The 27788-nt window shown below is 41.3% G+C and overlaps 2 protein-coding genes across 3 annotated transcripts in view; one reads left to right on the top strand and one right to left on the bottom strand.

The window, feature by feature from the left end:
- The window catches only part of NRDE2 (NRDE-2, necessary for RNA interference, domain containing), a 34867-nt gene extending 21379 nt beyond the window's left edge, over positions 1-13488 (top strand). Inside the window, exons 9-14 of one of the 2 annotated variants that reach the window (XM_082485220.1) lie at positions 1110-1288; positions 2007-2393; positions 3432-4360; positions 6613-6751; positions 11986-12057; positions 12728-13488. In XM_082485220.1, the coding sequence (XP_082341346.1) occupies positions 1110-1288; positions 2007-2393; positions 3432-4360; positions 6613-6751; positions 11986-12057; positions 12728-12853 (1832 nt within the window). In that variant the 3' untranslated portion in view covers positions 12854-13488. The remainder of the gene's footprint in view (positions 1-1109; positions 1289-2006; positions 2394-3431; positions 4361-6612; positions 6752-11985; positions 12058-12727) is intronic. The other variant, XM_082485221.1, reaches the window with a different exon arrangement.
- A 2890-nt stretch (positions 13489-16378) lies between these two features.
- PSMC1 (proteasome 26S subunit, ATPase 1) lies at positions 16379-26860 on the bottom strand. The gene is made up of 11 exons (XM_082485832.1): positions 26756-26860; positions 25900-25953; positions 24939-25035; positions 24395-24519; positions 23690-23875; positions 23207-23335; positions 21253-21349; positions 20885-21074; positions 19363-19514; positions 17437-17591; positions 16379-16647 (listed from the first exon to the last, which is right to left on the bottom strand). The coding sequence occupies exons 1-11, from the start codon at positions 26756-26758 to the stop codon at positions 16513-16515; spliced, it is 1323 nt and encodes a 440-aa protein (XP_082341958.1). The 5' UTR covers positions 26759-26860; the 3' UTR covers positions 16379-16512.
- Positions 26861-27788: the final 928 nt, after the last annotated feature.

Here is a 27788-nt window from a genome sequence, read left to right as displayed (position 1 = left end):
AGGACCACTGCCAGTCTTGGGCAGGTCCAACATATATCAGTGCTTTTCGCCATTCGTGTCAAGCCCAAAAGTTCAAATGTAATGTGTAATCAGGTGTCATCTCTCTGTCATTTTTTTTTTTTTTTCAAACTTTGGTTAGATCATGGAAATGGTGTCATTTTTCATAGAGTTTGTGACTCAAGAGGAAGCTATAGATCACAAAAAGTATATAGAGAGTAACAACCTTGCCACCACCTGTTTGTTGTTAAGAATTGGGAGTGGGAGTGTTTCATCTAGTTAATGGCAAATGTCAGGAACAAGAATTTGGAGGTGGTGTAGAAATGGCATGATTTTAGTACAAAAAAATAGTGCAGGTGGACTTTTTTTTCCTCAACAGCAAGAAAGAAAAAGGTATTTGAAAGATCTCTACAAGCTTTCCCTTAGGCTACAGGTGCTTATCAGTTTCAGCACATAATTAATATATTGCTGTAACAGGAAAAATACACTAATTGTATCTCACAGTCCAGAAAGATCATCATAAAGTGGGATGTGGTTAAGTACTTCCTTTTGTGCGTGCTTAACTACATCGGTTGTTTGAATGGCACATTAATTAAAATGTTGAAAATACCAGATATTTTAAAGGAATGTTGCCAAGCTTGGTTTACAATGTTTAACAGTATAGCGTTACTTGTTACTTACAGTGGTTTTCTCAAAATGTTTTATGCACATGAGTATTCATAGAGCACATTTCAGGTTGTATGCCCAGGTATGAAGTGAAGTACCTAAGTTGCACAAGAAGATGACTGACTCTTGGCTGTTGCTTGCAAACTGCTGTTGAAAAAAGTGATCCAGAGCCTGTCAGTGTTTATTTTCTCCTCTGTGAGAAAGCCTGAGTGCTGACACTGATTCACTGGTTGAAAAATTTTGGAAACCTTCTACTCTTACAGAGTTGGTGTCAAAATCCAGAACTGTGACACGGAAATTTTTAGCTCTGTCTTGTGTCTGTTTTATTAACACTGTATTTGTTTTCATTTTTGAAGTAGTTAAATTGTATGTCAAGTCTGGTCTTTGGATTTGGTGGATTAATTTTTCTGTAATAATTTTGTGGGGGTGTCTTGATTTGGTTTTAGATGATGACGACGATGAAGAAGAGATAGATGAGGATCAAGAAATAAAGGATAAAACTCTTCCCAAGTGGCACATTTGGTTGGATATTGAATATTCTCGTGAAGCAAGGCATTGGTTACCTTGGAGGCCAGACAAAACCAAAAAGGAAACTGAAGAAGATTGTGACGATCCAGAAAGACAGGTCACTGTGATATAATAAAACAAGGGGAAATAATAAAACAAATTATCCTTTCATTTGAATTCATTGACAATGGATCTTTTAGAAGAGTAATCCTTTTCTTTGTTTGGAAAAAAATCTTTTATTTGTTTGGAATTAAAAATTGACACGAGGTTTCATGCTGAGACTGCTGAAATCCATGGGAGGCTCATGGTAAACTTTGGAAAAGACTGTAGGCAAATAGACTATCTTTGCTGTTCTGTGATTTCTCTGATCTGTATGTAGAAGTGTCACAGAAATCTGTGTTTAAGAAGATACATGCATTAAGTGAACAAAGGTTTTGTTGCCTTCAAGTCAGATAGTTGGACGTATATGGGTTTTTTTTCCTTCTTGGGAGGTAGGTCAAATCAGACATTGATTTTCAGATAAAAATGATTTAAATGGCTTGAGTGATAATAACTTTCAGACCTTCATTGTGTAAGTTTTCTGTGAAGGTCTTTGATACCTTCACAAATGAAATAAAAAGGCAAAGAAATCTTTTGATAGGAAATTTATAATCTGACTGGAAGAACACATTGCTTGTTTCACTTGTTTTAATTTGAATGACATTCTGTTACCGTTTAATAGTAATTACAAGCCTTTATTGACCTGAAAAGGTTTACCGGTTACATAAATTACATAAATGCTGATTTTATTTGATTGGATAAATGAATGGATTTTTTTTTAATTTGGACTTTTTTAGGTATTATTTGATGATCTTGGACCATCTTTAATCCAGCTTTGTAATCCAGATCTTCAACGTCAATTGCTGTACTCATTTTTGCAATTCCTGGGAGTTCCATGTACAAGCAAACTCTTTCCTTCCAACCTCTATGTTGCCATGGATGAAAATAACATCTTTGACAGTGTGCTTTCTGATGAAAAGCCACTGACTTCTGTTCATTTTCCACTGTCTGGCTTCAACAGTATTGGTCATATGGACACGATGCTACGAGGGAGACATCACATAGGCCACTATAAAGAAGGAGAGGAGTTCATACAGAATGTTTTTCATGTTCTATTCCTGCTGTTTTCAGGAAAGGAAAAATCTAACCTGTCCATTTGTTGGTTACAGTATGAAATATCTAAGGTAATGAGGAGTCTGGATATAATCAGTTTTGTGATGTGTGGCTTTCTTGTGTATTAATGTTTACATTAATTAAAGTAAATACTGATGACAAATAAGTCTTGTAGGACTAAGTATTCAAATCAGGAAATGCCAGTTAAGATTGTGCTGAGGGTTAAAAAAAAAAAACCAAACCCTTTCCTTCTGTACATGTTACATAGTGGCATACATATAACAAAGTATTTTTTGCAGTCTTGAATAACTGTTATTACATGGTACGCTGTATGGTAGACAGAAATGGATACAAGTGATTTTTTTAAAAGGGAAAGTGAGTCAGCCAAGTACTTTTACCGAACTATTCTACAAGCTGCATAATCCCCAACACCATGACACCTTATCAAGAAACTTACTACTTCCTATACAAGTTACGTTTTTAGTGTTACTGAAAGAAATAACACCTTATCACTTGAATACGGATTTATTTAAGTAAAACTGCTCTAATGGATGCCCACAGAAGGATGAGAGTCCAGGTTGTCTTCCTAACACTTCAGAAAGTTTAGTATTGTGTTTTCCCTATGGAGAAGTTCCCTGTCTCTTACTCAAACACTACCTGACCAGAAGATCTCCTGTTGTCTTCCCATCCAGTCTCCACATTTGTCTATCAGCACATTCCCCACTCTGAAAAGCTACTTGGAGGTTTAATTGTGCTAGTTATAAACTGCATCTGGCCAGACAGGATCATTTCTTTTCATTTTCTCAACCGTTGCAGGTTAGCAGCTCTTTATTTGGAACAGTTGGCCTTTTAAAAGAGTGAAATTTGATACTATTTAGTGGCAGTGGCAGGGGTAGGAATGATAAGACTGTAATATGGCCATGTTGGAGGGAGTTGACAACAGACAGTTGTGACAATGTACAGTCCTCAGTAGCAACAGATCTGGCTGGAGGTGAAATACAGAACAATAAGAAAACAAACACGGTAATGAAATTAAAAAATGCTGTGAGGTTTTTTTCCTCTCTTCTCCCATCCCTTTCAGAATTTGTTCTGTTTATTCTCCCCTGCAGGTACTTCAGTGTCTCCAAACAAAAAACAAGAAGAAGCTGAAAGCACAAGGCAGGAAGAGTAAGAAGTTGGCCAAGAATCTCCTTAAAGCACCTGACAACCGAAACCACCTTTCTCTTTGGAAATTTTATGCCTACCTAGAATGGCTGCTTGGTAACATTGATGATGCGAGGAAGGTATTTGACACAGCTCTTTCCACGGCAGGGACAGGAGGACTGAAGAGTCCCCAGCTCTGCAGCCTCAGTCTGCTTTACGCTCAGCTAGAAGTGGAACTACTAGAAAGTCTAGAAGGAGCTATTACATCACGGGCTGTTCATATATTGACCAAATTGGCTGAAAGTGGACCATATGTGCCTTATAGTGGACAAGTGTTACCTGTGAATGTCTTGAAAGCTCGTAAAACATATGAGCATGCACTGCAAGATTACCTAAGTAAAACACCAGTTCCTGGTCAGGATCAGGTCAGTGATGCTAACCAGCTGGTTAATTTGGTTGGTTGTTATGCACTGTTCCAGTATTTGACTGTTGGGATTGATGCTGCAGTATTAATATATGCACAGACTTCAGAAAAACTTGAAGCTCCTGGTCCAAGGAAATGTGAAAATACTGGAGAGAATTTTGGCATTCAGAATTTTCCCACTGCTCTTGAAGCTGTCACACTGCTGCATACAAATTTACTCAGATTCCACATGAAAATTAGCGTTTATCCTTTGAATCCTCTGCGAGAGGCACTAACAGAGGCTCTGAAACGGTATCCTAGCAACCAGTCTCTTTGGAAGTCATATATCCACATCCAAAGGAAGTCTCACAGTGCTAGCAAAGCACGAAGATTTTTTGATGGTGTCACAAGGTCTACTAACTCTTTAGAGCCATGGCTGTTTGCAATCCAAGCAGAGCAGATGAGAAAAAAGCTCATTGAGAATGTCCAGAGGTAATATCTTGCAGTTCCTTATGATTATGCTTTTTTTTTTTTTATCCATCTAATCACTTAAGAGAGGAAAGAAAATGCCATCATAATTATCCTTTTGCAGATGAAGAAGCTGTAGCTAGGGAAGGTTATCTCTGTTCAAGACTGAACAGCGAGTCAGTGGCAGAATCCTGAATAGAATTAAAGACCTAGATGACAGTCTCACGTCCTTTCTACAGGGTTAGCTTGTGTGTTGCTTTGTGTTTGATTACTTACTACTGACATCAAGATGGTACATGTTTCTTTGTCATTTTAAAATAACTAAGAGCCTGCTTAGATGGCAAAGGTAGACACTGTGAGCTTAGAAACTGCTGCATTTTAATACTTCAGCAATAACGAGTGTAATACAGAGCTACACTGCAGGTTCTGACTGAGCTCGCTGCCCTGCTGCTCCTGGATCACAGAATACAGTTGTGGCAGATGTGTTTCCATAGTGAGTACTTGAGATTTTAGTTTTCATATGGTACTGTTGCTAGGTGGAAGAGGCTGGAAATTACCTGAATTTGCAGTGTGGTCTGGGCTTGGGTTTTTTTGCTCCTGGGAAAGGAGGAAAGGGTAGGAGATGTGAGGAACAGAGGTATGTGTTCATTCTTAAATCTTAGTCTCTAACTGTTGTCTACCCATTACTTGGAGCTACCTATCCACTGCTACCTACATATCTCTAATAACATTGGCAGCTTGGTTCTTTGTGTCTGCTCATAGCAACAGAGATTTCTAGGAAAATGTTATTTGGACGCTTTACATAGCTGTAAGCTTACAATATTCACACTTGATGAAATTACAGAATTATCAGTATACTTTAAAATGACGGTATGCCGACTGCTTTGATTGCCATGGTCTGGCAACAGGCATGCATACATGATAGTGACATTCCTGAGCTGTCAGTGTATATCATCCTGAATTGTAATAAGAATTCAACAGCCACCAAATGTAAAGGAGGATTGTAATTTGATTTACTGTTAATTACAGACTGACACTATGATAGGTTTTCATTGTTACTGGAAACTGATATTAAAATTCCAGAATGATGATTTTCTCTGACTATAGTTTCATTCCAGATTGTTCTCTGCTAGCATAGCCTTTCCTATAGGTTATATTTGAATAGGGGCAAGTTGGATGTTGCAAGAGCAGAGCTGAAATACTGCAACAGAGACATAAATGGCCTGTCAATCATGCATAAAACTAATGTTTTGTGATGTGACAAACTAAGAAAATGTCCATACTATGTGTGACTATTTCCTATTCTGTTTTGTATTTCTGCTTGTTTAAGTGCATGGAATTCATTAAAGAAATAAACATGAAGGGTAAAACAGCAGTGTGTATAAGTCAGCGCGAGGTACAATGCTTCAAATGTCTGACTCCATGCAGAGTAGATGATATCATTTTCCCTCATGGCAAAGGTTAAGATAAGATGGAACATGACCTCAAAGACCCTTGAAAAAAGAGACAAGTTATGAGCAAGTGTTAGGGGTGAGTAGAACAAGCTGGTGGGCTAAGAGAGTCCACACTCTGTAATGTTACCATGAGTGCTACAGGCTGTTTCTTCAAGCTCAAGCATCAAAAATAAGCCAGTCTATATCAGCTGTAGGTAGAAATCAATGCTCTGGTGAAAAATATGTACCTGTTTGTGTTATGCCGGAATCTAGGGGATTTGAATCACTGGGTGAAAAAGAAAATTATTATTGTAATCATGGTTGAGATCCAGAGCCATAATCTAGGCCTTGATCCAAGACCAACATACGGCCTTTCAAAGGTGACAGGGGTAAATTTGAACAGTGCCTAGGCACCAGAAGAAGTCATGCTTACTTAGACTTGAATTTAGTTTAAGCTGCCATGCCAAGCTTGGAATGCTAAACAATCTTGAGTGAAAACTAAGATAAGTGTTTTAACATCATACGATAACAGATTATTGTACTCAAATAGAACAATATCTCCTCCAGTTTTACAGGGTTAATTTTTCAACATGCTAAAAGAATTTTCACAAAAATACCTCATTCATCTTTTTTTTTCCTATTTAGAAATGTGTTGATTAGATTAGCAAGTGCTAAAAATCTGGTTTATAACATTTGGAGTTTGTAGTATGAAATGCAAAAACCTGGCTATATACGGTGCTACGTGAACAGAGACAGTACATTGATCTTTACTCTCTCTTAACTTGGATTTGGTTCTTTAGCTTGGGTTTAAGGGATTGTGGTTTCTTCTTTCCTCTGTTTCAGGGCAGATGTTGGTGAAATACATTCTACTATTCCTGAAACTGGGTTAACAAATCGGATTGTAGCTCTATTTGAACATGCAGTTCAGAGTGAAAATGGCACCCATTGTCCACTGCTGTGGAGAATGTATTTGAACTTTCTGGTAAGAACAGCCTATCAGTTTTATTATATTTTTTTACCATAGTTGGAATTTCTCATGAAGGCAACTACAATACTGTATAAAAAAAGGAATACTAAATGCTGCCACACCTATACGATTTTCAAGGTGATGTATTTGAATTGTAATGTTCCTTATTGCTAGGAATATTAGGGAACATATAATTCACGTGAATTAGAAGGACTAATAGCTTCTGACAATGTAGTTTTAATATACAGATGCAGGCAAGTTATTGTGGCTGACATCTTATATTGATAAAAAAATATCATAAGATGCCAATAGATGGATTCCACCCAGTCTTACTCACAATATAAAGGTAAGTGAGCAGGGGAGGAAAACTTAAGAAAAGAGGAAGCAAATTGTAGGGACTTAGGATTTTATTATTTTTGTGTAAGCAAAATCAGCAAAGATGACTTGTATTTATGTTTTAGACCTACTTTAGTGTTCTGTAAAGAAATATTTCAGTCAAATCTAGATTCTGATTTTGTATAACTTCACAGAATCAGAGAATGGTTGAAGTTGGAAGGGATGTCTGGAGATGATCTTCTCCAACCTCCACTGTTCAAGCAGGGCCACCTACAGCTGGTTGTCTATGATGCTGTCTAGATAGCTTTTGAATATCTCTGAGGATGGAGACTCAATAACTCTCTGGGCAACCCATGCTGGTGCTCAGTCATCCTCACAGTAAAAAAGTGTTTCCTGATGTTCAGACAGAGCTTCCTGTGTTTCAGTTTATGCCCATTGCCTCTAGTCCTGTCGCTGGGCACCACCAAAAAGAGCCTAGCTCCCTTTTCTTTACATCATCCTTTCAGGTATTTATATACATTAATAAGTTGCTCCCCCTGAGCTTTCTCTTCTCCAGGCTAAACAGTCACTGCTCTCTCAGCCTCTCTCAGCCTCTCCTCATAGGATGCGCCCATGTCCCTTAGGCATTTTAGTAGACCTTTGTTGGACTCTCCCCACTGTTTGCATGTCTTTTACTGGGAAGCCAACAACTGGGCACAGTACTCCAGGTGTGGCCTCACCAGTGCAGAGTAGATGGGAAGGATCACCTCCCTTAACCTGCTGGTAATACTTTGCTTAATGCAGCCCAGGGCACCATTAGCCCTTCTTTGCTGCAGGATTACATTGCTGGCTCCTCTTCAACTTGGGGTTCACCAGGACCCCCAGGTCCTTTTCTGCCAAGCTGCTTTCCAGCTGAGTGGCCCCCAGCATATATTGTTGTATGAGGTTGTTCCTCCCCAGGTGCGGGACTTTGCAGTTTTCCTTGTTGAACTTGATGAGGTTCCTGGCAGCTCATTTCTCCAACCTGTTGTCCCTCTGAATGGCAGCTCGATCCTCAAGTGTATCAGCTACTCCTCTCAGTTTTGAGTTATCTGCAAGCTTGCAGAGGGTGTACTCTACCCCATTGGATGGGTCATTAATGAGTATGTTAAATGGGATTGGACCCAATATTGACCCCAGGGGCATGCAGCTAGTTACTGGCCTCCAACTGGACTTTGTTCCACTGATAACTATGCTCTGGGCCCAGGCGTTGAGCCAGTTTTCAGTCCACCTCACTGTCTGCTCATCCAGTTCTTGCATCAGCCTCTTGTCTATGAGGATCTCGGGGGAGATAATGACAAAGGCCTCACAGACGTTCAGGCAGACAATGTCTGCTGCTCTCCCCTCATCCACCAGGCCAGTCATTTCATCATAGCAATCTATCAAGTTGGTCAAGCATTACTTTTAGTGAATTCATACTGACCACTCATGATGATTTGCTTCTTGTTCGTGTGCCTGGAAATGGTTTCCAGGATTAGCTGCTCCACCACCTTCCTAGGGATCGAGGTGAGGCTGAGCAGCCTGTAGTTCCCTGGGTCCTTCTTCTTGTCCTTCTTGAAGATAGGAGTGACGTTTGACTTTCTTCAGTCTTTGGGCACTTCTCCCAGTTGCTGTCATCAATCAAAGATTGTCAAGAGTAGCCTCACAATGACATCTGGCAGCTTCCTCAGCACTTGTGGGTGCATCCCATCAGGGCCTATGGACTTAGGCATGTCCAGTTCACTTAAGTATTCCCTGACTTGATCCTTGTCCACTAAGGGTATGTCTTCCTTGCTCCACATTTTCCCCCTGGTCTCTAGGACCTTGAATTCCTGAAGGCCAGTCTTGCTACTAAAGACTGAGGCAAAGAAGGCCCTCCATACATCAGCCTTTTTCACGTCCTGTGTAACCAGCTCCCCTGTCTCATTCAACAGTGGGCCTACATTTTCTCTACTCTTTGTTTTGTTACCTATGTACTTACAGAAGCCCTTTTTGTTGTTTTTGTTGTTTTTTGAGCAAGGTGCAGTCCACATGCAAAATAAATGCATGATAGGGAAAGCATAGCTATATGTTTATAATTTGCCTTGAATTTTCACAATCTTTTTGAGTCTTAAAAGCTGCGTACAAAAGTTATGCTAACTGGCATTGCAGAATAACACCAAAAAGCAATAATGTTCATTTCTTCTGTAGTTCACTATGGAAATACATGAATAAAATCAACTTCATGTAGGCAGTTTTGTCATCTTGGTTCTTTTCTTGCTTCTCCAAAGTACAATATGGAAGATGAAAACACAGCAGAAATGCTTGGAACTCACGTAAGGGGAATTTCATTCCGTAGTATTACTCCTCTGTTCATGTCCTCTGGTGTAATAAGTTGTCAGAGGAGAACAGCAGTTAGCAGGCTGTGAAATACAGAGGCAACAGGGGAAGGAGAGACTCTTGTTTTGTGTTTGAGAAGATCTCTTGTGTGAGACTATTACTGTCACCATTTCTACACAAATACATGCTTGTAAATATTTTATGCAACTTTGTATATAGGAATGTCCAATTGAATTACTGTTATTCTTTACAAACTACTGATGAGACTCTAGTAGGCACAAATGCTAAAGTACAATCACCCAGTGTGTATTTTGTCACTAATGATTCATTCATGGAAGATAACTTTTTCACGAGAACAAGAAGGAGTATTTATTAGATGCTAACAAGATGGAGGAAAATAATATTTTTACGGTAACAGCTTTGAATAACATTGTTCAGAAAAGCAAAATCAGTTAGAAACACTAAAATTTTTGGATACAGTCGTAGAAAAAGAAGAAGTTGTGATTGTCCGGTGTTACCCCAAGTTCTGTAGATATCTCTGTTTTCTCTTTGGGTGTGTCTAGATACTCAGTCTTCGGTATTTTGGGCAAAAGCTTCTCACTGTTTAAAAGCACAAAGCTTTTAAATAGTTTATTTCAAAATCTATATGTCTTAAATTCCTGTTTATTTTTTATGAAATCATGCTTAACCAATCTGGTAGCCTTTTATGGGAAGTGACTAGCTCAGTGGAGAAGGGGACAGCAGTGGATGTTGTTTATCTCATCTTTAGCAAGCCTTTTCCACTGCCTCCCATAACATCCTCATAGACAAGCTGATGAAGCATGGATTAGGTAAGTGGACAGTGAGGTGGACTGAGATCTGGCTGAACTGCCAGGCTCAGAGGGTTGTAGTTGGCAGTGTGAGCTCCTGCTGCAGGCCAGCCAGTGGTGCTGTACCCCAGGGATTGATACTGAGTCCCTTTAACATCCGCATTAATGATCTGGATGATGAGAGAGCGTGCCGTTAGCAAGTTTGCAGATGGTACAAAGTCAGGAGGAGTGGCTGATGCACCAAATTCTGGTGTTGGCTTGTCCAGGTCCCTTTGAGTAGCCAAGAGCCATGAAGATGAGTAAAGGGTTGGAGCACATGTACAGGGAGGGGCTGGGAGACTTGTGATTTTTCAGCCTGGAGAAGTGAAGGCTCCTGGAAGATATTGTCAATGTATATTAAATACCTCATGTGCGGGTGTGAAGACAGGGCCAGACTTCTCAGTGCTGCCTAGTGACAGGACGAGAGGCAGTGGCCGCAAATTGAAATATAGAAAATTCCATTTAAATGTAAGAAAAAGGCTTTTTTTTACTGTGAGGATGATGAAACACTGGAACAGGTTGTCCAGAGGTTGTGCAGTCTCCATCTGTGTTGATATTCAAAACCTAACTGGACGTGGTTCTGAGCAGCCTGCTTTTGCTGACCCTGCTTTGAGCGGAGGGATTAGAGCAGATGGTCTCCAGAGGTCCCTTGCAACCTTTGTGATTCTGTGAAAAAATTAGAGGCAGAATGCTACTGGAAGCTCTCTGCAGAGCAGAGATGTGTGTGCATCTTAGCCCACAGCTCTGACAGCAGGTTTTCCAGTAAGTGAAACATATTGCTGTTCAGTAACAGGAGATTGTGACACCAGAACAGCACAAGTTTCTGCAAACAACATGTCAATAATATGAAGAAGAATTTCTAGGTATTAAGAGTTGACAAGGGAGCCTGCTGATTTTTAGCTGCAGTACTGATGTAGTCAGAACAAGACAAAATGTGAACTTATCACTGAAGATCTCTTCTCCAGAGATCTCAAAACACTTCATGTATATTCCATATTTTGGATTTACTGGTTTTTTTTTTTGTATTTGCCATAAAATCCCATTTGTTAAGTGTTTTTTAAAGTAGACCAATTAAAAAGATTTCTCCACAAGAAATCGTAATTATTTCTGCCTGTTAACTGTGATGACTGAAGCTAAGGAGACTGTTCAGCACTGACCTCTGCTACCCTTCTCTTTTTAAACTTCATGATAGCTGTGTGCTCTGTACCCGTATCACACAGTCAAACGGGTACTTTGAGGAAGAAGTTTTAACTCCTTCCAGATAGATGCTAATTTGACTTACCCATTTTTGTATGTAAGGGGATCCGGTCTTAAACTTCTGAGTAAGAAAATGTATGTGCATGATCTCATCAGTCCACAAAAATAATGTATTACCACCTTCACTATACCAAAGATGCTCTTGTGTAGTGAACGTGTAGCATATCAGGTGTAAGTTTTGGTTAATGATTTGCACTCTTAACCATTGCAGTTTTATTGTCAAGTACAGGCAAAGGCACTGACTTTAACTGAAATACTCTGCAGGCTCTGAAACTCCTTAAAGACATCTCTTTGATTACATTGAGGAGTGTAGCCGGTGTCACCAGTGTAGCCTATCAAATTGCATAGTTACCACAATATATAGTAATCAGGCTTGCTCAGCAGAGGAACACTGAGCTTTTCAGCAGTAATTTCTTTGTCTCAGAGATAATGGTTTTATTATTTCAGCTATTACTGCATTGAAGTATGAACGTATTTTTTTTCCTCACACAGGCTTCACTAGGAAAAATAGAAAAAAGTAAAGGATTATTTTATAAAGCCCTTCAAAACTGTCCTTGGGCAAAGGTAAGCACAGAAAAAATACAAACCTGTCATCATACTCTTAATTTTTGAAGCTCTGTATTTAAAAAAAAAGTTAGAATTCAGTAGTTATTGTGATGAGTTATATGCAAACGTAAGGAGAGATTTCTGAAGGAGAAGTACTGTAAGATTTTCTGCAAGTAAGAGATGCATCTGAAATGGAAACACACATAGTGGTCTGTAATGTTTGCGTTTCAGAACAGAAAAGTGTTGCATTGCATGAGGCAAGGAGATAATAAATTCCTCTCTGTGTGAGCTAGAAGTGATGTCTTTCAGACCATGGTTTATCATGGGATGGTAGTAGCAGAAATATATAGGCAAATAAAAATGTATTTAGTTAATAGCATAAGAAATTATTCAGGAACACCTGCAACTCCTCAGGTAATGTCTGTATGTGCTGCGAATGCTCCAGGGCCTCGTGACCTACATTTTATCTTTTTGAATAAAATGATTGAGTAAGAGTTGGAAAAGACTTGATTAAACACCTATATTGCTGTCACTGCAGAAGTACTACGTCTGTTTCTATTACTTTAAAGAAGTATATGATATTTCCTGTGTTCTTGCTACAGAGTTGTTTGCTTATCTACGTACTTTATACTGTGTTTCTTGCTGTGACAGAAAGACGGCACAGAACATGTTCTCGTTGTCTGTCTAGGTACTGTATATGGATGCAGTAGAGTACTTCCCTGATCATCTGCAAGAGATGCTTGATCTAATGACTGAAAAAGAACTGAGAGTGCGGGTACCTATGGAAGAGCTGGATCTACTGTTAGAGGTTTAAAAGAAGATTGTAGATGAGTGGAGAAAGTACAGAAGGTAGTTCCAAAGCTAACTGTTAGACCTGTCTCTTTTCAAACAGGAACTCTGTTGGGACTTGGGTACTATGTACTCTTTTTCTTAAGCTTTTATATTGCTATCAAAATGGAGTTCTGCTAGCTGCAAGTATTCTGGAATCGAGTACTGCATTTTGTCCCCCAAAATGCATCCATTTCCCTGAAGTATTGCTGACTTCCACAGAAGGATACCCTCTTATAAATAGCCTCCTGTTGAATGTTGCCCACATTTCTTATTCTATTGTTTGGAACTACGTTCCCTAGAGTTCAGTAGAGATTCAGTACATGCCAACTATGGTTTGGTGAGCAGCACAGGAAATAAACATCTGCCAAATGGATGCTTCACTGTTCTCTAGTTGGCACACTTCAGTGATTTCCTTCAGCTTGGTACGCGTGCATGTGTGTATATATAACTACCAAGTCAAACAGTCGTTACGTGTGTACATAAACCGTTAGTAAAAACTAAATCCTTCCTTGAGCAGGCACCTATTTTGGACTTGTATTTGTATGTTTTGACAGATGACCATTTTAATATGAATATTTATGAAAAATATATCTGAATATTTGAGAATTCAAAAGGAACTTGAATTATTTTTTCTTAATTTAATAGGACTGTGAGTGTATTAAAAATGTTTTATCCATAATGCATCTCTATGCAGCTAATTTTTAATCAAGTTTTTGTGATTGATTACTGTCTTTTGACCCAAATATACAGGCAATCATTGTAAGAGTAGAGGTCTGTTCTGTATTTAATCCTCACCAAAGAAGGCAGAGTAGTCAAAACATGACTGTTAAATTAGCAGCTTATGTTCCAAGAGTCTTTAGGCAAGCTCTTGGAGAAGTAATATGAAATACAGTAACAATTTAAAGATACAGTTATGTTACATATTTCAGCATATTTTGTCTTATAAAATAAATATGTAAAGGACTGTTTAGCATCCCTGCTCTTGAGACCCCAGTACCTAGAAACTGTATCTTAATGTGGAAGAAGGTACCTGCTGCCCCTGAATATCCAAAACTCTTTCACAAGTTTTTTGGGAAAAAACTAACGATTGTCACAGCGCTAAAACAGTCGGGTTTGTCCAGCTGCTGAGATCTGATTACACGGGGGAAAAAAAACTATGGCTGGACAAAGCCATACAACCCATGGCTTGGTTTTCCCTGTAGCAACACAATGCAAGTTATAATACATTTTAGTTTAGGCTGCACTTTGTTCTTTTCTAAAATTGTTTTAAGTGTTATAGGGAATATGCAGAATTTTAAATGGTATTACAGCACTTTCTTAGAGCTTTATAATTTCAGTGTGTTGCAGGTGATGCTGGTTTTGCTATAAAAGTAATTGATTAGTCTTTGTAAAGAGTATGTATTTTATTTTTAAAATCCATGCTTCTTTCAGAAATGACAGAGCTCCTGAACTGGTGGTAGGAGTCACTCTGTGCACCAAACAATAACATCACAAATTGTGTGTGTGTTTGCTTGTTTTTGCTCTCCCATCAAAGCAGGATACCATTTCCTCTAAAGACCCGGAAGCAACATGGCAAAGGGGAAGCTTGATTGTGCTCCTTTTTTTTCTTTTTCATAGAATCCCAGAGCAGCCCAGGTTGGGAGTGGCCTGGAAAGATCATCATGTCCAACCTTTTGTGAGAAAGGGAGCCTAGATGAGATTATCTAATGCCCTGTCCAATCGCATCATGACAACCTCCAGTGATTGCAGGGATGATTGTTGTTTCAGTCATTCTTCTCTTCCATGCATCCACTTCCCAGGCCCTTTCCTTTGCACAGCTTCTCCCCGTGCAGCACTCGTGCTGCGTCCTTCACTGCTCACTTACTCCAGGAGCTCCAGTAAATCCTGCCATTTAATTCAGGCCCCAGTAGAGCTCCTTCTGTCCTTACGGACAATATACTCACAGTTTGCTTTTCCCAGATCTTCATTACTTTCATCTTGATCTTTGTGACTCAGGTTCAGAAACATTGGAGAAAGTGGCAGAAGTTAAATTCTGCTGCAAAAAGTAAGAATTTAATTTTCAAATGTTTCTTTTTCAGTTACTGTGGTGGCAGACAGCGTACCAGAACACAGTTCTAGGTTTAGCTTCATACATCGCAGCTTTCCTTCAGTCAGTTGAACTGACCTCTTTGTGGTTGTTGCTTCTTGCTGGTGTTAATAGCTGTGTGCCAAATTAAAAAAGCCTCCCTCACTACACGTCATAAAGCACTTCAGCCCCTCAAGCGATGATGAGATCAACTGTCGTAATTAGAAAGTGCTAAAAAATTACTGGCTTTTTGTGATCTTTCCCAGGAGACAGATCTCAAGGTTTATAAGAATGGGTAATAAAACTTTGCTTGTTGTTTTTCTATCTCCAGATGAAAAACAATTCTATTTCAGGGTTCCTGTCATCCACATTAAATAAAAGACTCCATTCAGCTGTAGGGTTTGTTTTAACAATGAACCACATAATTTTTACATGGAAAACCAAAATCTCTTGGCCTTGCTGCCACCATTGTTGTTACAGCACTGGCAGTTAGCAAAGAGATCGTGCTGTGTGTTACTCCAGTGTCTGTTACTGGCCAGCATTTGCTCCTGCAGAAAGCTTCCAGAACAGAGACTGCACATTGCTTAACTGTGGTCTGTGTATGGAACTTTTATATAAACCTTAAAAATCACATGGACAACATCTGGAAATTAATTACTTAGATTTCTATTAACAAGTTGCAAACTGTTAAGTTCTAACTCCTGTGGGGGTGGAGCTGCAGGCATAGATTTGTTTGGAGGGGAAGAATTCATGTTAAGATTACGCTGCAGAACACCAAGCAGGTGACTTGCAGTCTGAATTTCTCTGTGCACAATGACAAACCACACACCTCAGCTGGTCAGTGCCTGTGCCTTAACTGTTCCTACCCCTTGCCTTGGGCAGCGCAGGGCTGGAGAACTTCCTATGGTGCTGGTTCCTTTTAAAGACATTCTCTACCTCAGGGTGAAGATGGTTTCCTGTAATGAACTGTAACCCTCTTGGGAAAAACAAACTTGTAACACTAAAGAGTTTATAAGTACCTTACACAAACATGTTTAGATCTTTAAGAACACTAATGAATATCCGCCTTAGTTTTTTGTAAGCACGTGTACTAGAGAGAACTGGGTACTTTTAAAGTGTATCATCTGAATGTTACTTAAGGTTGCATGTTTTTCATTAATTTTTATGTATATATGACTTAGCACACTGAGGTTACTTAAAAGTGACTTTTGTCATAGTTAGTTAAATATAGAAAAGTAATTACTTCAATTGCTGCTGTTCTTAGCAGCTGTAAAAGACTGCCTCACCTATAGAACTGGCAGGGGGGGAACCTGCTTATGCGACCCCCACTGCACAGTGTGTTCCAGCAGCAGCATGGCATGGGTCATGGAGAAAAGCACTCCCATGGCACCAGCACTCTTTCTTGGAAGTAAGTCTGACTAAAGCTCTCTGCCACCAGAACAGTTCAACTGAAATAAATGGTTTATTGGGAAATGAGGTGTTACACTGACTGAAAAACCAGCACCCACCACAATTCAACCTCTTCAAGAAGGAAAATTAGCTAGACTAGGAGGTTTTACACATGAGAGACAGGTGACTTAAAGGTAGAGGCCCTCAGGGGTCCCCTCCTGCTTCTTATACAGAACATTCTCTTTGGACTTTTTGAAGTCTTCATTTGTCACTTTCATGCGCCGTTCCCTCAAAGCCATCAATCCAGCTTCTGTACAAATTGCCTGCAACACAGAAAGCCAGAATAGGTCACACTCTGTGCAGCCCCTTCAAGCCATGCCTCAGAAGGCGGCAGCAGCACCTTCACACTGCTCCAACTGATGCTGTAATAGAAGTGAAGAGCGTTAACAAAATTTACATTCTTAGGTTTGGTCCATGTGAAACAATCTAGATAAAGGTAGATGAGGATGTCTTTCTGTAGCCAGAGTAACACTTCCATGACAGAAAGGCAGCCTCGCACCAACAGCACTTCCCTCCTCCAAGGAACAGCTGCATCCAGCCCTGTTAAGTGGGCTGTGTTCTCCTCCTGCAGTGAGGTCATACAGCAGTCATGTTTGGTGAAGCTCATTAGTGTGGTAACTCCAGCAAGAGCCTCATCTGCTTTTCTAAAGCAGACTATGTACCTCAAAAATGCAACTGTAGATGAGGAAGTCTATCTGCTTGCAACGTAGTCTCTGAAAATACTTCTTATCCTGCACTACCTCAAGTAATGTTTAAGATATTTTGCATGTTTGTGCAAGATTCCACATTCCACTCCTAATTTCCACTTTGCTACTTTTAAAATTTCATATTCAGGTAACGAGCTACCTCATTATTATAATTTTGATGTTTCCCATTTGTAAAGCTGAGTATGTGGCACTCATAAAAGGTATTTTAAAGCAATCCAACTGTCCCTCAGTGATGTAACCACAGATAATTAGAGAAGAGTTCCAACACACAATGTTTTTTGGATGCAGCAGAAAAATGAGATTTGATTTGTGTTTTGAAGTATAACAATGGTGATGTACACTGACCTTAATATCTGCACCACTGAGATCATCTTTTGCCATAATCAGCTCATCCAAAGTCACATCATCTGCCAACGTCATCCTACTTGTGTGAATCTGAAAGATTCGTTTCTTGGTCTTTTCATCAGGTAGAGGGAACTCTATTTTCCTATCAATACGTCCTGTGCAAAAGAAAAGGTCAGTCAGGTTTTTCACCTGCAGCTGTTGGAAACAGAGCAGGAAGAACATTTCAAGGTTAGAGTGACAGTAACTGTTTCTTCACACCATAATCAATTATGTCTTAGAGTAGAAAGTGACCTCAGAGTATTCTGTTTGCAACAAACAGGAAGCTGCGGGAGCTAAAAGATACCATGCTGCTGGCAACGTCTGTGTCGTTGCAGGTAAGAGACACCTTACCTGGGAAACATGGAAAACCATAGCTTCCTTTAGTCACATACAAATATAAAAAAACCCAACATGTCACAGCACAGAAAAGTATTAATGAAATACTTATATTCTTGAATAGATTTTATTCTGAGATTACATTCAGCTCTGAAGTTTTAACTGTCTGCCACATAGACACACAAAATAAATCACTGTGGCAACTTGAAGAACTTCCTCCCTATATAACCAGCCTCATGAAAAAAAAACCTAAACCTAACTGAAGGAGGAAGGTTTTGCATAAGATGTTCTGTCACAAGCCCCTACCAGATGTTTCCTTTATGTCAGTAGGGACTTTGGATGTTCTGGTACTCATTGTTCCAACTTTATGAGCAATCTTTGTAAAGATATTTTCCATCCCTGGATCACTCCTGTTTTTCTTTAGTTTTACAGTATCTTTTCTAAAAGGGGTCGACGGCACCACATACAGTATTCCAAACTATCATACACAGCTGTAAATCAGTTTACCAAGCTGCCAGGAGTGCCCTTGTTGCTCAAGCAATGGTTATAATTTAAGTACCCAACAGGTGTAGGAAGTTTTTTTCCAACAAGTTTTAGATCATCATAGCATGTCTTTTAATACTGGTGTAGTATTTTCTCCTCTGTACTCCAAACTGGTTTTGGTTTGGAGGGGTAAGTGTAAGAGGCTGACAGAACCAGACCTTTTGAAAAAACAACCACACCTCAGCAACTTTGTACTGTGGAGGTGTTTTCTGAACTCCCTGGGTCCATATGGTCTAGCGACTGTTTAAAGTAGTTCTTCAACAAATTAATCTTAAATTATCTTTGCTCTCCATCTTATCTCTATTATTTTAGGAGGAATATGTTCACAACCTCTTCAATACTTAGGATTTACTTGAGGACACTAATGGGAGGTTTAGCTTATTCCTTTTACCTCTGTGTTGCCTTCTAACTTCTGATTTAACAGACCCCACAGATGTATTGTTTTGGTACATTTTTAGTGGCCACTTAAAAATACTGCTTGTGCCTGTTCAAGCTCCTGGCTCAACATGCGATATGTAAGTCAAAACAAGGTATTACTTCTCCCTCACTCATCCCCCAAACGAGGGCACATGCCTGGTCGGTAAGGAAGCAGACTGGTTTCCTGGCATCAAAATCCAGGTGCTCATTGTTCAGGTTTCATTTCTCCTGAACGGAGCGCAAGTGGAACAGCCCTACGCCCCACCCAGCTGCTGAAGATGTTAAGGAAACGCACACTATAGCTTGCCTTAACAATTACTTAAAATAGCTGTGCCATCTTAATAAAAAGGAAGAACGTTCAAGGAGTTTACGTATATGTAATTGGAATTAATACATTTCTTCTCTTCCATGGGGGTTTTTCTCCCATTTGGAAACTAGTGAATGGGCTCTAACAGACCCACCAACACCAATGAGATGATGAACAAAGACAGAACAGTAACTTGCATTCTTTTTACCAGCCCATGTTTGATGAGTTACGACAAGTCCTTTCACAGGAAAAGTGACAAGCACAGACAGCGGGAAGCCTCTTACCTGGCCTAATTAAAGCTGGGTCCAGTGTTTCTATTCTGTTCGTAGCCATGATAACTTTAACATCCCCCCGAGAGTCAAACCCATCCAGTTGGTTCAGCAGCTCCAGCATTGTCCGCTGGATCTCCCTCTCGCCACCTGAATTTGAGTCATACCTTTAAGAAAACAATATGCAAATTTAAGAACATACTTCATGTAACTGCCGCAAACATAAACAAAATAGTGTGGTGGTTGGTTGTTGTTTTTAAATACCCATAACAGATTTTTTTTAAAATTCAACGTTCACCCACAGAAAACAAATAGCAGGTTTTCGGAATCGTATTGTGACATCTAGGGAAGTGAAGAGCCACTGAACTGTTCTTGTAGCTGGGGAAAGTAAGAGCAATCATGTGAAACAAATCTGTCCTTTCTCCATGTTTGTTATGTATTCGGAAATCTCTTTCCCCCCCCCAGCAAAATTAACAAAAAAAAGGAAAAAACCCTAATTCTTAAAAGCACATGCATCCACTTCATCATAGAAAATATAGCTTGTCACTCATTTTTCCATCTTGGAGTTTTTTTCCTTACGCAGGCAGTTACAACTGTGCGCCCTTTAGCCTTACTAATGGGGATCCTGGTTTAACTCTGTGCTGCCTGAAACAGAGGTACCAGTGGCTGTATTTCTCTGCTTTGTAGCTTAGCTATTTCCTTTTGCTAATATCAGGCTAAATAATCTACATCCAAAACAGCTCACTCCATGTTCAGGAACTGTTTGAAGCAACATAATATTTATGAAGGATCCCATGTGTTATGCGCTTCCCCATCAGTCCAATCTTTTCTATATATGCTGAAATACACGGGCTAGAGGCTGCCTTACCCTGGAGCTTCAGGCTAATAGCTGTGTAGTAACCCATATGAGGACATTTTTATTTATTTAAAAAACATTTGGCTACTTTAAAGACTATTTGTGTTGGCCAGTTCCAACCAGCCTATGGAATTTTCAAAATAATACAACTTGGATACAGGCTGAACAATAGTTCAGTGTGGCACAAGCAACGCTGCTCCATGATACCGCACACTAACTTATCACATAATATTCTAAGAATGTAAGTATTTAGCCACCTATCTGGAGAGGCAAATGATAAATGGATATATTCTGTATTAAGTACACTGCGTTACTGCTGAATCACTAAAGCCAATTACTGTATATTTGGATTTGCACTTAAAGGATACCATATGAGCTTATACATAGTGCCTCTTTCTGTTTAAGATAATCTATTGTAGACATGCTACTAGGTAGCAGAGAACTGAGGTTAAGTCCCTGGTCATATTTATTTAATATGAAAAGGTTGTCATGTCTTTTCGTTTCAAATAAGTTATTTGAAGTTCTAATTGTTAAAAATGCTTACATCAAAAAGAGTATTATGAAAATGGCAACAGAGCTAAGAAACTGAGTATCAATATGGTTGCAAAAGAAGTGTTTCTAGTAAATCTTTTATTGTCCTTGGCAATACTTGTGTGTGAGGCGGGAGGTAGAATATTGTACCTCTTTGTGCCGATGGCATCAATTTCATCAATGAAGACAATCGATGGAGCATGCTCTTCAGCCACACGGAACAGTTCGCGCACGAGCTTTGGACCGTCACCCAAGTATTTCTGTATGAGCTCTGAACCAACCACTCTCAAGAAGGTTGCTGAAGTTTGGTTTGCCACTGCTTTGGCTAGTAAAGTTTTACCTATTTTTAGTTGGAAAGAAATACTGTAGTTAGTTTGCGGGGGGGTGGAGGGGAAAGTGCTTTAACAAAACAGTCATATGAAATTTGTGACAGACTTGGCAATGTTTTAATACTAACCAAGTGTCATTTATTTTACTTGTGTTAGCTCAGCACAGCTGTTACTGTACTGTAAAGGTACCTGTGCCAGGTGGGCCATACAGAATGACTCCTTTGGGTGGCTTTATACCCATCTCTTCGTAATATTCAGGATGGGTGAGAGGAAGCTCCACAGACTCCTGCAGCACAAGAAAAAAAATGAAACTGCGGTTTTATAAAGAGTGAGCACTCACCACAAAAGTTCTGTGGGGATCTCGAGAACAGCATTAATAAAAGTAATGAAGGCAAAAAGAACTAATTTCAGGACAGACCCTGAAAAATATGCGTCTCTGCTGCCTTCAATTCTAAGGCAACTACTCTACCTGAACAGGCCTTCCTACTGTTTCCACTTGACATGTGGAAGAGAAGCAGTGAGTTTTCTCCCTCCTCCAACCCAAATGTATCATGCTGAGTTTGGAACCAGGGAGTTCCTGACTTTCAAACACTGGAGGACCTTGGGTTATGGGGGACCCTTTATGAAAGGATGCCTTCCACCAGAAGTCACCAGATACTACAGATCAGTATTTTAAGAGCATTTGTGATTTTGGATGCCTACCCAAATCAAAAACAGCGATTTTTACCAGGGTTCAGAGTGAGCTCTGCTGGTAGGAAAAAAAGGGAACACAAAAGCAAACAACCAACAAACACAAACACACCACTAACCAAAATGACCTGGATGAGGGGACAGAGTGTATCCTCAGCAAATTTGCTGACGATACCAAGCTGGGTGGGGTGGCTGACACCCCAGAGGGCCATGCTGCCATCCAGCGTGACCTGGACAGGCTGGAGAGCTGCGCAGAGAAGAACCTAATGAGGTTCAACAAAAGCAAGTGCAAGGTCCTGCACCTGGGGAGGAAGAATGCTAGGCACCAGTATAGGTTAGGGGCGGATCTGCTGGGAAGTAGTTCTGAGGAGAAGGATCTGGGGGTCGTGGTAGACAGTAAATTATCCATGGCCCAGCAATGTGCCCTTGTTGCCAAAAAGGCCAATGGAATCCTGGGCTGCGTAGGGAAGAGTGTGGCCAGTAGGTCGAGGGAGGTCATTCTCCCCCTCTACTCTGCACTGGTGAGGCCACAACTGGAATACTGTGTCCAGTTTTGGGCTCCCCGGTTCAAGAGGGACAGGGAACTGCTGGAGCGAGTCCAGCAAAGGGCAACTAAGATGACTGAGGGCTTGGAGCATCTCCCTTATGAGGAAAGGCTGAGAGAGCTGGGACTCTTTAGCCTGGAGAAGAGAAGGCTGAGGGGAGACCTTATTATGGCGTACAAGTATCTAAAGGGTGGGTGGAAGGAGGATGGAGCCAGACTCTTTTCAGTGGTTCCCAGTGACAGGACGAGGGGCAATGGGCACAAGTTAGAACACAGGAAGTTCCGTTCAAATACACGGAAAAACTTCTTTACGGTGAGGGTGACAGAGCACTGGCACAGGCTGCCCAGGGAGGTTGTGGAATCCCCTTCTCTGGAGATTTTCAAGACCCGCCTGGATGCAGTCCTGAGTAATGTGCTCTGGGCAATCCTGCTTTAGCAGGGGAGTTGGACTAGATGATCTCTAGAGGTCCCTTCCAACTCTGAAACTTGGTGATTCCGTGAAAAAATGCCTACCCACCAAATCCTCAGATTGCACTGCATTAGACACTGAAAACAACCTCTGCACTTTTTAGACTTTAACTCTGATCTTGCAGCTATCAATAACTTTACAAGTTACGTGTTCCAAAATCATAAGTTATTGCAGAGATTTTACGAGCTCAGGGTTCTACAGGTTCCACAGCAACTGTGAAAGGTTTCTGTGCGCACAGTTTGTGAATGGGTACACTACCCACTTAACAGATTTAGGTCCATGAGTCTGCCCAGCAAAATCAAACGAAGAAATGCACTACAGCAAGATCCAAAAGAACACTACATGAAGAGCAGCTGGTCCTGCTGTTACACTTGTGAGCTCCCAGCACAACAGCTACGTTGCTAGCTTACTTAACAGCGTAAATTAGTACAACTGAATACCTTGATTTCTTGAATCTGGTTGTCAAGGCCACCGATGTCAGCGTATGTTTCTTGAGGCGCTTTCTCCACTTTCATCACAGTAACTAAAGGGTCTGTGTCATCCATCAGGACTCCTATCACAGCATGAACCTAATTCAAGCATTAAGAATTGTCAAAGAAAGCAAGCAGCACTGCTAATACAAGCTCAAGCCTAAACCTAATGCTCGTCTATTCAGGTGCATGAAATAAACAGCATTAGCTCTCAGCCCCCATGATTCATAGAGTCATAGAATGGTTTAGGTTGGAAAGGACCTTGAAGATCATCGAGTTCCAACACCCCTGCCATAGGCAGGGACACCTCCCACTAGACCAGGTTACCCAAGGCCATGTCCAGCCTGACCTTGAACACCTCCAGGGATAGAGCCTCAACAACCTCAGAAAAAAAAAAAAAAAAAGTTAAAAACAGTACAAGAACCTGTGCTTCATTTTACAAAAACAACTCACCTTATGATTTAGCAAAACTGAGCAGCCTGGCTCTAGCAGATCCTTGTCCACAAAAGACAGAATACTGACGTAGTGTTCTGATCCTACTGATGTGGACACGATAGCATGGTTGTCATCAATGATCTCCTCCAAGGTACCCACAGACATCGGTGTTCCCCTCAGATCATCCACCTTTGATCTTTCTTCCTGTTGTCAAGAAGAATCCAAGAAACAACTCAATAACACAGGCAAAAACACTCTTGTACAACACTGGCTCACCAGACCAGTTCATACCCAACAGAACAGAACCAGTCTTTGCTATTGTTGTTTCACTGCCCCAAAAGGCATAAAAGCATAGGCCAGAAACAAAATCCACTATTATTTTAGTCCTGTCTTATGGCCACTACTATATGGATGTGCATAGCTAGAATAGTCTTTTCTTTCTCTATTGATGGGGTCTGGGAGCTGCACTTTGACAGACCACTGAGAAACAGAAAAACGCTGTGGCCTCATCTCTAGTAACCCATGCTTGGACTAAAACCATCAAACCATTAGAAAAAAATTCTCTGTTTTCTGGACAGCAATTGAGATTTCATGAAGAACTGTAATATACATAATATGATTGTATTGACTTACACATTCATGGCACTTTCTGTTGCTTATATATAAAGTAGTTTACATTAGAGCATTTATTGTATTAGAAGTAACAGTTCACTCAAACCTCACCTCTTGTTTTTCTTCCAAAGGTTTCATTTGTTCTTGATTTCTGATAAATTCTTCCTCCATTAAGAGGTAATCTTTAATCCTCTCCAATTTCAACAATTTGAGTCTGCACTGTGTGTGAGGAGTCACTGTAATCAGAGTAGAAACACAGTATTTTAGGTCAAGTTTGACATGGTACCGACTATTCACTAATTCATTAACAGAAATTCTGCTTTATTTTCTGACAATAACTCCTATATGACCAGCAGTCACTATTTTACTTGTTCCACTGTAATTCTGGGTAAAAAAACATTTTTAAAGATAATGTTTCCCCTGCATTTCTCTCATTTCAATTTCTCTCTCTCTCTCTCACGCAGGAATTCATGGGCTGCATCTCACATAACAATCATCTTATTTTGTGCTTTTACATTAATTAGAAATAAAATTACATTTGGCCTTCTATTAAATCATTTGTGACCTACATGCAGCCAGATCTAGGGGAGAGGACATCTCTGCAGTTCTCTGAGAGCACAGTCCACAGGACCGCCAGGGAAGGCGGAATGCTTACCCAGCGGGAGTTTGCTGGCAGCATCTGGTCCCTTTGTCTTCTTCTTCTTTTTCCCCACTCTGGTTGGAACTGGAGGTTCATATTTCTTCTTCTTATCCTTATTCATAAAAAGAATTCCATGAATGAAAAAATAATCAGGATATTAACAATGTAAAAGTACAGACAGATTTTAGGTGCACAGACTGAGAGAGAGCTCAACTTAAGCTGAATGGCTAATTAATAAAATTCAAAATTGTCTCCTCTGTGATATATAGCAAGAATCCCCCCAGAAATATTCTTATTTTTTAAGTAAAGTTTCTTCTCCTGCTTATTTTACATCCCTCTTTTCAATTTAGATTTCTATAATTTTTCAGTGAATATAGAACATGGAAGGCTAAAGCCTGAAGTAAATCACAAACAAAACTCATACATGAAAGGATGAGGAAAATACTGAATATGAACATTTCTATTGCATTTTAATCAACAGGTAACGTGCATTCAGTTTGCCAGCTTAGACAGAGCTTGCCACATACATTATACTTCCATCTCCAAAGGAAAACAGAAAGGCCTCTAATGGTCCACAACATGAAGTACTGACCTCATGCAGATGACAGTATGATGTCATTTTCAACCGACAACCAGTTACTTAAGTGACAGCTCAAAGGCAACTGAGTCTTTCTTAACCCGGACAGATTTCTAGTTTTATTCTTTTTAGAAATAGATTACTACTGTCAAATAATTTCAATTTTCCTTTACAGCTAAGCCCCCTTTTCTATTTTGAACAGCAATCTGTTTTGTCCAATGTGCATCCAGAAGAGAAGACAACATTTCATCAAAGCTAGCGAGACCCTAATTTTATGTGGTTCAGAGTACAAGAACAAAAAAAAAAAAATGTAAAACGAAGCCTATGACAGCCAGCCTCTGTAATAGCACGCCTGTAGTTCATCCTACAAGCACAAGCATTTGTTTTGGTTTTAGTTACCTTGTCATCTTTCTTGCCACCACCAGGACCGTGTCCACCACTCTGACTTTGACCCTAAGTAAAAAGAAAAACACAATCACAAACCAACAGCCACATATATATATAAGTACACTACTATGAATCTTGAAACCCATGGACAGTTCCATGTAAATAAATACCATAATTAGATTCCTTCTATCTAAACAAAGCACTAATATATCCAAATTAATTGTCAAAAGTCAGTGAATGAAGAAAAGTGTGGACCTATGAGGCAGGGAAGGACATGTTCACTGGTCTGTTTCGGACTCATACGGCATTGCGTTGTCCGGCTACATCGTAGTTTTAGCCCATTCCTTGGTAGTGTAAATAACCAACACCACTAAGGGACGTGTGTCACGAAGAGTTCTCCTTCGCTCTCCTATCAGCAAATTCAGCCGCCCTTCCTCCCGCGAGCAGACAGAGCCAGAGCCGGTGCCGCTGCCTGCACAGACCCACTGCCCGCCGGACCCCTGCGGGGCGATGCCCGCGCTCCCGGCCAGCGGGGCCCTGCAGACCCCCGCCGACAAAAACCACTTCGTTTTTGCTGCAGCGAGCGACGAGGCGAGCCTTCCGCGGCACCGAGCCCCGGCTCGCTCACAACCCTGCCCGGCCCCGGCGTAACCGGCCGCACTCCCCCCGCTGCTGCTGCCGCCCCGCCGGAGGCGGCCTAGAGGCCCCGCGCCGGCGGTGACTCGGCAAAACCCTGGGCGATGGCGGCGGAGGCCTGAGGCCTTTACCCCCGCTAACCCCCGCCCTGCCGCCCCCTCATCCTGCCCCGCCGGCAGGGCCGCGCTCTCGCTGCCCCGGGCCGGGCGCGGGGGACAAGCCGCTGTCTCACCATCCTGCTCCGCCACCGCACCGGAAGTACTACCCCGGCGGCGCCCGGCGAGGGGCGCGTCGGCGGCGTCGGTAGCGTCACTACGGAGCACGGCAAGGGCCAAACCCCACGGGCGGCGTGGGCGGGGCAAAGGCGGCGGGGCGCCCCGCTGAGCGGCGCGAGGCGGTGGCTCACCTGACTGCCGCGCGGCGATCGTTGGCGGTTGCTTGCGCGCCCTCAGCCGGCCCGGCTGCCACCGCCCCTCGCCGGCCGGGCCGGGCCGCCCCCCCTTCCCTGCCCTCCCCTCTCCTTCCCGCCCCGCCCCGGGCTCGTGCCCTACCCCTGCCCGTTTGCGCCCGCGGTGCGTTGCCGGCCGGCTGGCGCAGGGCGCCTTTCGACGGCAGTCCGGCGGCCGTTCGGGGTGTCGGGCCGGCAGCGGGCAGCAGAGGGCTCCGTGCCGCTGCCGTTGGCCGCCGCCACAGAGAGGGAGGCGCGGCCGTCCCGGCCCGCAGCGTCCCCCTCTGGTTTTGGTGTTTAGTTTGAAACGCCCTTAATTCCTCAGACCTCTGGGTTCGAGGTGAGGCTCCGTGTGTAACGGTACAAGTGACGGCCGCCCGACGCGGTGGTGTTCCTGCCTGCGGGCGGTTCAAATCGTATTTAAATTAGTCGTCTCGAGTGCAATGAAGCGTCTACTGGGAAAAAAAAAAGTGATTTCTGTCGCGTTGGCAGACACTTCGTGGCCACGTCTATTACTACTTAAATTGCAATAGCTTTTGAATACAATTTCAGGTTAACAACACTTTTCTTTAGAGAAGAAACGTGATGGCTAAGTGGAGAAGACATTTGCAAGTCCGCTAACAGCAGCTTTTGCTTGAGAAGCGTGAAACTGCTTTCTCTGCCCTAGAAACCTAGAAGAAAGCAGAGTTCTTTCCCCATGAGATATTTCTCAGGTATTCTTACAGTTTAGTGCACACCAAAACAAGAAGCTCAGGATACATATTAAAGCTCATAATAACCAGCTGCCGCAATGTTACTATCCATAAAAAATGATACT

Source organism: Vanellus vanellus (genome assembly GCF_965231255.1).
Source record: "Vanellus vanellus genome assembly, chromosome: 6".
NCBI classification, from domain to species: domain Eukaryota; kingdom Metazoa; phylum Chordata; class Aves; order Charadriiformes; family Charadriidae; genus Vanellus; species Vanellus vanellus.
This window is presented reverse-complemented; position numbering and strand designations above follow the sequence as displayed.

Excerpts from the sequence above, each read along its gene's own strand:
- PSMC1 (XM_082485832.1), bottom strand. Across the intron at positions 24,520-24,938 it reads TGCCAGCAAACTCCCGCTGG|TGACTCCTCACACACAGTGC; the intron begins GTAAGCATTCCG and ends CTCTGATTACAG. Across the intron at positions 17,592-19,362 it reads CCCAGCTTTAATTAGGCCAG|GACGTATTGATAGGAAAATA; the intron begins GTAAGAGGCTTC and ends TCTTTTGCACAG.